Source organism: Colossoma macropomum, unplaced genomic scaffold (genome assembly GCF_904425465.1).
Source record: "Colossoma macropomum unplaced genomic scaffold, Colossoma_macropomum, whole genome shotgun sequence".
Taxonomy (NCBI): Eukaryota; Metazoa; Chordata; class Actinopteri; order Characiformes; family Serrasalmidae; genus Colossoma; species Colossoma macropomum.
Window position 1 is genome coordinate 4,496,201 of NW_023494800.1, and position 9,227 is coordinate 4,505,427.

The 9,227-nt window shown below is 42.0% G+C and overlaps 1 protein-coding gene across 1 annotated transcript in view; it reads left to right on the top strand.

Moving 5' to 3' along the window:
• LOC118820638 (synaptic vesicle glycoprotein 2C-like) overlaps nucleotides 1-8,769 on the top strand; it is a 66,990-nt gene extending 58,221 nt beyond the window's left edge. Inside the window, exons 10-13 of the mRNA XM_036589025.1 lie at nucleotides 666-799; nucleotides 6,044-6,247; nucleotides 6,692-6,851; nucleotides 8,585-8,769. Of these exons, the coding sequence (XP_036444918.1) occupies nucleotides 666-799; nucleotides 6,044-6,247; nucleotides 6,692-6,851; nucleotides 8,585-8,768 (682 nt within the window). The 3' untranslated portion in view covers nucleotide 8,769. The remainder of the gene's footprint in view (nucleotides 1-665; nucleotides 800-6,043; nucleotides 6,248-6,691; nucleotides 6,852-8,584) is intronic.
• The last annotated feature ends 458 nt before the right edge of the window (nucleotides 8,770-9,227 follow it).

Sequence of the window (9,227 nt, forward strand, 5' to 3'; positions counted from 1 at the left end):
ATTCGGAAGACTCGTGTAGGTTCACTGGAGGTTTTGGATAGTAAATAAAATGATTATATTTGCATTGTAGACATTGTGACCCCTGGTTCCTATCACCACCACCGTAACCCCATGTAGTATCACCTTAAGATTTGTCCGGTTTTGCACTCAGTTTAAAGCCCATGTGTCAAACACAAGTCAGGCCCGTGACACAGTCATATTCAGCCCACAGAATTATTTTAATTTTCTATACTTATTAACGTGTTTCACCCTGAAATGCATTACAGTCTCCAACATGCACTGCAACATAGTGTGCGTCTGACCTCCTTCCCCAAACAACAACCTGTGGGCCAGCTGTCACACAACAAAAGATGCCTGGTGTCTAGTTCAAACAAATGTATTATTAATTTTATTAACTATTTTAATTTCAAATTATTTTTGAATGAGTATTCAATGCCTGTTTTGCTGTTGCAGTTGTGGCATATTTTGAATAAACATTGGTCCGTTCAGGTCAGGGCAAAATGTTAGGTAAAAATGAAATAGAAGCACAGCTGGCCCACAGATTAGCCGAGATTTTTTAATATGGCCCTTTTAGTGGAGTTTGACACCGCTGGTTTAAAGTGTCTGATTCTACTGACTGTCACTCTTTAATGGAAATGAACACCTATTTCGTTTTTTCCTGGCAGGTTTGTCGGTATGAAGTTTAAATCGGTCACCTTTAAAGACTCCACCTTCCAGAACTGTTACTTTGAGGACGTCACTTCGCTCGGCTCCTTCTTCAAAAACTGCACCATCATAGACACCTTCTTCTACAATACAGGTGCGTTTGGGGGAGGGGGAGAGCAGAAAAAGACAGAGATAGAGAAAGAGAGAAAGAGCGGCATACAGTCGTGTGCAAAAGTTTGGGCGCCCCAATCAAATGCCATGATTTTGTTGATTTTCTAAGTGTGAATTTTGTGTGAATTGTGAATTTAACACATCCTCTACAGAGAACACACTTCTGCACACTGTAATACACAATTACTGTTTATTTGCTGAATTTAACATATATTGGGGGAAAAAACACAAAGTGTAGCCTGTGCAAATGTCCCTAATTAACTGGACACTCAGTGTACAAAGTGTCTTGCCCACAGGAACAAGCATCACCTTTAAAAAAATCGTACTTTGCATTACCTGGAAAGAGACCGTGGGTAATATATTCAGCGAGTGCTGCATGATTTCCAGCCTTTCTCAGGCTGAGAAGATCTTACTGGATGCAATTCCACCTTCTACAGGAAGATTTATTTCCTCTTTCACACGGAGACACTTATTCATATAAGGAAGCAGCAGCCATTACCTCACACAAACTCAATTACCCCTGAGACTCCCTCTACAGACACCATTACATTTACAGCATATCTCACTCTCTGTCTCACTCTGTCTCTCTCTGTCTCTCTATTTCTGTCTCTCTGTTTGTCACAAGCAAATGTATAATGTGAAATAGAAGAGCAGAGAAAGAGTGACAGAGAGAAGGGGGGAAGAGATGAGGGGCAGGAGATAAAGAGGTCACAGGCAGCTAAAACCGGTTGTGAGAAGAGAAGAGAAGAGAAGAGAAGAGAAGAGAAGAGAAGAGAAGAGAAGAGAAGAAATGAGCAAGTAGAGGGGAAGAGAAGAGAAAAAGACAGAAGAGAGAAGGGGAGAAGAGAGGAGAAAAGATAAGAGTGAAGGACAAGAAAGGACAATAGAAGAGAAGAGAAGAGAAGAGAAGAGAAGAGAAGAGAAAAAGACAGAAGAGAGAAAGGGAGAAGAGAGAAGAAAAGATAAAAGCACAAGAGAAGAGAAGAAATGAGCAAGTAGAGGAGAAGAGAAGAGCAAGTGGAGGAGAAGAGAAGAGAATAGAAAAAGACAGAAGAGAGAAAGGGAGAAGAGAGGGGAAAAGATAAAAGGACAAGAGAAGAGAAGAAATGAGCAAGTAGAGGAGAAAAGAAGAGCAAGTGGAGGAGAAGAGAAGAGAAAAAGACAGAAGAGAGAAAGGGAGAAGAGTGGAGAAAAGATAAGAGTAAGGCCGAGAAAGGACAAGAGAGGAGAAGAGAAGAGAAGAGAAGAGAAGAGCAAATAGAGGAGAAGAGAAGAGAAGAGAAGAGAAGAGAAGAGAAGAGAAAGTAGAGGAGAAGAGAAGAGAAGAGAAGAGAGGAGAAGAGCAAGTAGAGGAGAAGAGAAGAGAAGAGAAGAGAAGAGAAGAGAAGAGAAGAGAAGAGAAGAGAAGAGATGACCAAGTAGAGGAGAAGAGAAGAGCAAGTAGAGGAGAAGAGAAGAGAATAGAAAAAGACAGAAGAGAGAAAGGGAGAAGAGAAGAGAAAAGATAAGAGTAAAGGACAAGAAGAGAAGAGACTTTGTTTACCTTAGACAAAAAGCAGTAGTGGAGCTCTGTGGCTGGAGGGTCAGGAAAGGAAGGGAAAGCAAATGTTGTGTTTACACATTTAGCTGCACGATAGAGGGAGAGGGCAGTTTAGGACGAGGCCGCTGTCGGGTCAAGCTGACTAAGATTGCAGTTCTGAACAAACAGTAGCATTCAGCAAAATAAATGCTGGCCTTAGCCTGAGACAGTGTGCTTGCAAGGCCTCATGGGACATGTAGGCTATGTGCCTGCCTCAGTGCATTTTCTATACTAATAGTGAGAGAGAGAGAGAGAGAGAGAGAGAGAGAGAGAGAGAGAGAGAGAGAGAGAGTTGTGTTTAATAGTTCTGCTGGTAGTGCAAACACATCAGAGCAAAGAAGAAAAATCTCAAGTCTCTGTTTGAAGGAAACCATACAGAGTAATGCCTGTTGTGGCCATAAGGGGGCAATAGAGAGTTATTATACAAAAATATATTTGGCTGAACACAAATATATTATGCGTGATTATGTCTTTAGCGACATACACATTGTGTGCAGTGCAAGAGCTAAGAAAGAACATTTGTGAACAATTTTAACAAAACAAGTCTCTGTTATGTCTTTAATTGGCTTGACCAGTCAAATATACTTTTTTGGACCAGTGGTGACAGGAAAGCTTTCATGCACAGGAATTTAGCATTAAAACAATAATCATCACAGACTGGGACATTTCTCAAAAAATTTCATGTCATTTCTGTGATCAGCATCACAGCATCTATCTGGTTCACCAAAAAGCATAAAAGAAACAAAACTTTATTTGATTCAATAAAACAAAATGACTGATTTCTGTTTGAAACCTGCTCCACTTCCTCAAATGGGTCGGCTGATTCTGCAGCCATGGCTGCGTTTCTCCAAGCAACACCGTCTCCTTTAAAACGAGGTGAAAGTTGTGGTTTAAGTACTCAAAGAAAAAAATCTCTGTGGAGAAACAAGATAAGGCAAACCTAGTTTTGCTGGCGGCATGTTACAGGTTTGATGATAATAATAAGACTTTTTCATTTTAATCTTTGTTTTAATAAATGTCTTGCTTGCTTTCTGTCATTGTTTGTATGGCAGTCCTACATTTGGGGTATGAGTATGTGCCGGTGACAATCTCACTTCATTTAATGCTGTATAGCTCCACCTACTGTTTGTCTTGAGCCACGTTTGTGCATGCAAATTACAACAATGGGTGCCAGTCAGACAGTCAGTCAGTCAGTGATTCAGGCTGTGTCTCAGTTCGCTCACTAGTTTCATATGTAGTGAGTCAGTACATATACGAATTCGTGCACTGGCTGGTTTCCTGGATGTGGGAACATTGGGACACTAAAGACTCAATTGCGTATGACAGGGACACGAAAACAGTACAAACAACACAGTAACAGCAACACTGACTACTCATCTACACATGGGTTCTTTATTAAAGAAAATGGTTCTATATAGACCCATCAACACTCAACTAACACTTTGCATCATTAAATGGTTCTTCAGACTGATGGAGAATGTGCTGTAGATGGTTCTATATAGCACTTGAAAGTGTTCTTTTATTGTTACAGTGTCAAGCTTGTAACAGAATAGAAGAACCCATCTGGTTGCTATAAAGAACCCTTTTCAAAAAGGTTCTATATAGAACCATCTATCGCATATAAATGCACATTTTCCATCAAACAGAAGAACCCTTTCATGATGCAAGGAACACTTTAATCATGCAAATGCTTGTCTGAGTGCTCATGGTTCTACATTTACATATTACATTTACAGCATTTAGCAGACGCTCTTATCCAGAGCGACTTACAAAAAGTGCTTTGTCTATCTAGAGAAAGTATCTTCGCCGGTTACCAATAGGTTAGAGAGAAAGCCAGTCTGAGTTCAGAAACTGCTAGAATCAGAAAGTCATTATTGATACCCAGAGGAAAAGGAACAGAGTTAAACACAGAGCAGTGCAATACAATACAATACATAAGTGCAGTACAATACATTACAATCAATACTTAATTCAGTGCCCATTTAAGTGCTGTATAAAGAGACGGTCTTCAGTCTGCGTTTGAAGACCACCAGAGACTCTGCTGTACGGACAGCCAGTGGGAGTTCCACCACCTGGGTGCCAGCATATAGAACCATTTTCTTTACTAAAGAGCCCTTGAAGCACCATCTTTTAAAGAGTGTACAGTGTTGAGCTTCAGCTATACTGAGATCTTTAAGATGGAATATTCCAGTCGCTTCATTAAGGTTCTCCCCTTATTGACACTGAGAACAGATACAGCCATGTGTCCGTCACACACACAGCATTGTTTAATGCAGTTAAGCCTTTTTTCTTTGATTAACACCGCTAGCATAAATGCTAATTCCGTTAGCATCGCTAGCGTCAAGCTAATCATGGTTCCCCTAAGCAATTCATAGCTTCTGTGGCTAAAACACAGTCAACTGGCACCTGAATAGACGTTAACGTTCCGGTTACATTATATCTGATCTGTTCTGTACAGATTTAAACTTGAAATCTAGTTCTGAAGGGCGCTTATTAGCCTGTCAGGTATAGCCTGTTAGCAAGGTTAGCAGGTCAGGCTACATTAATGTTATGCTTTGTTCATAAATGAACAAATAAAGTGCAATACTTGTGAGAAATAGCTTGTTTTTTGTGTTATTATGATAAATATAGCCTGTGGTATTATTTAGTGGCGTATATTAAAAATCAAAAACATACAAGTAAAGTTAAACCAGGAATGTAACTGGTTTGCTAGCTAAGTAGCTAACAGGCTGCTATGAGCAGTCGTTAAAAAACTGAAAATGAATGATAAACTGTGAAAAAGTGTCTTTCTAGATCAAAACTCTTACTGTTGGTAGAAAAATACACCGATCAGGCATAACATTATGACCACCTCCTTGTTTCTACACTCATTGTCCATAGTCCATCTGTTTCTCTGCATACTTTGTTAGACCCCTTTTACCCTGTTCTTCAGTGGTCAGGACCCCCATGGACCCTCACAGAGCAGGGACTATTTGGGTGGTGGATCATTCTCAGCACTGCAGTAACACTGACGTGGTGGTGGTGTGTTAGTGTGTGTTGTGCTGGTCTGAGTGGATCAGACACAGCAGCGCTGCTGGAGTTTTTAAACACTGTGTCCACTCACTGTCCACTCTATTAGACACTCCTACCTTGTCGGTCCACCTTGTAGATGTAAAGTCAGAGACGACAGCTCATCTGCTGCTGCACAGTTTGTGTTGGTCATCCTCTAGTCCTTCATTAGTGGTCACAGGACGCTGCCCACAGGACGCTGTTGGCTGGATATTTTTGGTTGGTGGACTATTCTCAGTCCAGCAGTGACACTGAGGTGTTTAAAAACTCCAGCAGCACTGCTGTGTCTGATCCACTCAGAATAGGGCAACACACACTAACACACCACCACCACGTCAGTGTTACTGCAGTGCTGAGAATGACCCACCACCCAAATTTTTTCCAGGTGAAAAGCTATCGTCCTCCATTTTAAAACTTTCCGAAGGTCAAGCTGAAGGTGTGATGCTGTATATCCAGTCAGAGAGCATAGTGAACAGTTGATGCTCACTCTTTTTCACAGTGCATTGTGGGAACCTTCTGGGAACAAAAGTTCCAGTGCACTGGAATGATTTTTACAGTGAGGTAGTGTCAATAATCCTAACACTCCTGCCTCTCACACAGATATTGACGACTCAAAATTCATCGGTTCGTCAGTGATCAACAGCACATTCGCTCACAATAAAACGGGCTGTCAGATCACGTTCGATGATGACTACAGCGCCTACTGGGTCTACTTCATCAACTTCCTGGGGACCCTGGCCGTGTTGCCGGGCAACATAGTCTCCGCGCTCCTCATGGACAAAGTTGGGCGCTTGAGCATGTTGGGTAAGCTGATCAGTCCTGTCGATGCTGGGTGGGGCACAATGTGATTATAACGAAACATATTCTGATCTGTATTTTTAGGTAATTAAAGAAATAGTTCAATTTTTAGGCAATTTACCCTTCCTTTGACACAGTATGACATACGGTAATCTGTTAAAATGGACGAAAGTGTGGAACACTCCGGCTTCAAGACTGTTTTGAACTATTTTATAGATAACAGCATGTCATACGTCTATTTTGACAGGGTTTGAGACAAGTACTTATTAGCCACGTTAGCCTCATAGCTCCAGTGCTGGGCAGTGGTGGTCCAGGACTAGGATTGAGAACCACTGCTTTGAGCAATGCTATATTGGACCTGATTCATTTATTCTTCTATAATCACCTTCTAAATGACCCCACTATATATCAGACCGTCTGTGAGGTTATTGTTTGTTGTTGTTTGTTTAGGGGGTTCCATGGTGTTGTCCGGTATCAGTTGTTTCTTCCTGTGGTTCGGCACCAGTGAGTCGATGATGATCGCCATGCTCTGCCTTTATAACGGCCTGAGTATATCTGCCTGGAACTCACTGGACGTGGTCACGGCAGAGCTGTATCCCACTGACAGGAGGTACATGCCAACACACAAACATATCGTCACTGTCAGAACAAAACCTTGTATCTCTAAAATGGTAACTTTACAGGAGAAGGAAAAAACATCCTTAAGAGATTTTATTCCAGGTCATTTTGAAATATTTCTATTTGTCCATTTGTCATTAAAGTTTCACACAATTTAAAGGCAGCTGGTGTTTTCAGATTATGTCAGATTACATTCAGATTATGGAGATACAAGGTGTTGTTCCTAGTGTTGCACCGATACTGAATCAGTATCAGCATCGATACTGACACTTAAACGTAGTGTTGACATCAGTGATGGGGATACTGATATATATGACCGATACCACGAAGCAACTTCTGACGTGAACATACATGGCAGTGTTATTGTGGGAATAACGGCGTAATGATAGCATACATACATACACACATCATCTAAACCGCTTATCCTTCTGGGTCGCGGTGGGGTGCTGGAGCCTATCCCAGCTGTCATTGGGCGGAAGGCAGGATACACCCTGGACAGGTTGCCAGTCCATCGCAGGGCGGACAGACAGACATACATAATGATAGCATTTATCCTCAATTTAGCCTTTAGTGTAGCAGCCTGCTAGCCAGGCCTGTGTGTCCACTAGCCCTGCCTGCAGTGCGCCTCCGGTGGTCAGCTGTATCACTCAGCAGCGGGGTCTTGTGGCCCGTCACTTCAAAAAAGCCAGAAAAACACTGAAAGTCGCTGATACTGACAGCGTGAACGACAGTGATATTTACTGAACTGATGCTCAGAGACGCAGCGCGAGTGAACAAGACGCACGTCTGAGACAAACGACTCGAGAAATTTGTATGTAAAAAAACATTCAGCTCCATTTTTGAGCCAGAGAAGCTGCTGTGCTGATGTGTAAACACCACAGGTTTATCTGTTCACTGTTCAGCTCTGTTTTTAACTGTTCTGCACAATAAAGATATTTTACATTTATTTAATTTGTTATACATGCTTCTTATTACTAATTATATAATACTAAATACAAAATAGACGCAGTAAATAAACGAAAATAAGTTTTCTTAAGCATTTAATGAATATAATCCAACAAGTAAATGGCGTCTAGCCAAGTTGACTGTGTTTAATTTGTGAGGCAGAACAGAGATTTTACTAAAATAAACTATTTAGAAAGTGTAACTGTATAAATATCAGGACTTACATATGAGTTAGAATCGGTATCGGTACTCAGTATCGGCCAATACTAAGGCAGGGGAAAAAGTGGTATTGGTGCATCTCTAATTGTTCCAACAGTGATGATGAACACTTGTAGAAACCCATCACCTGTAGCTCCTGTAGAGTCCCACTTATTTTTGTGTACTATACAAAGCACTGTGATGCCAGAGCTATTGCCTCAACAAATTCTGGCTAGCCAGCAATCATCTGAGTGACATTGTATGACGTTTTTGTGGCGATGGCAGTTGACCAGTGGCCACTATTTTTAGCTCCACCCATATGTTCCAGCCTGGCACGCTTGGTTGCCCAGCAAGAAGGCTAACTAAAATCATTATGGTGCGGTTCACTTCACAGTGGAAACTGCAACTCATGATCATGTATTTGTAACCGTACCGCACTGTCTGGTGGAAAAACCTCATAACACACACACTCATCCAGGCCAACAGGCGTACCAACCCAAGCACAAGCACATGCCCTCTGATTCAGAATCCAGTTTAAGCTTTGATCTTGTTCTGTCCTCTGTGTTTGTCTGTTGTTTGTAGGGGCACTGGTTTCGGGTTCTGTAATGCTATGTGCAAGCTGGCCGCCGTGTTGGGTAATCTGATTTTCGGCTCATTGGTGGGCATCACTAAAGCCATCCCCATCCTGCTGGCTTCAAGCGTGCTGGTCTGCGGCGGCCTCGTCGGACTGCGACTCCCGGACACCCGCGCCAACGTCCTCATGTGACCCCGACCTCTTACCCTTCAGCTCTAACCCTTGAGTCGCCACGGAAACAAGGAGGACACTCTGGGTTGGAGCAGGTGCAACAGGCTAAGGCATCGACACACCGTCATCTGTTTGTTTGTCAGTGTTCGATTGTTTATAAATGTATTTTTATTTATTTATTTTCTTTGTAGGTTAATTGGCAAGAGTTCATTTATTCATTGAATCCCATTCACAAAGTCCAGGCCAAACCACGCTCTCAAGAACGCTTCAGCTGATCCGTCCTCATGGAGCCGAACAGAGAAGTTAAGTCTTGAGAGTGAATGGCAGTTTGTTCATTTGTATAAGAGAGATTTGGGATTTTGGGGCGAAGCAGGATTCCTTGCTTAGCCAGCTAACTTTAAGCCTAGGACAGCTGATCTAATCCTGGATTTTCAGTGTCATGACATCACATTTTATAGGGCTATGTCGCCATGGCAACTA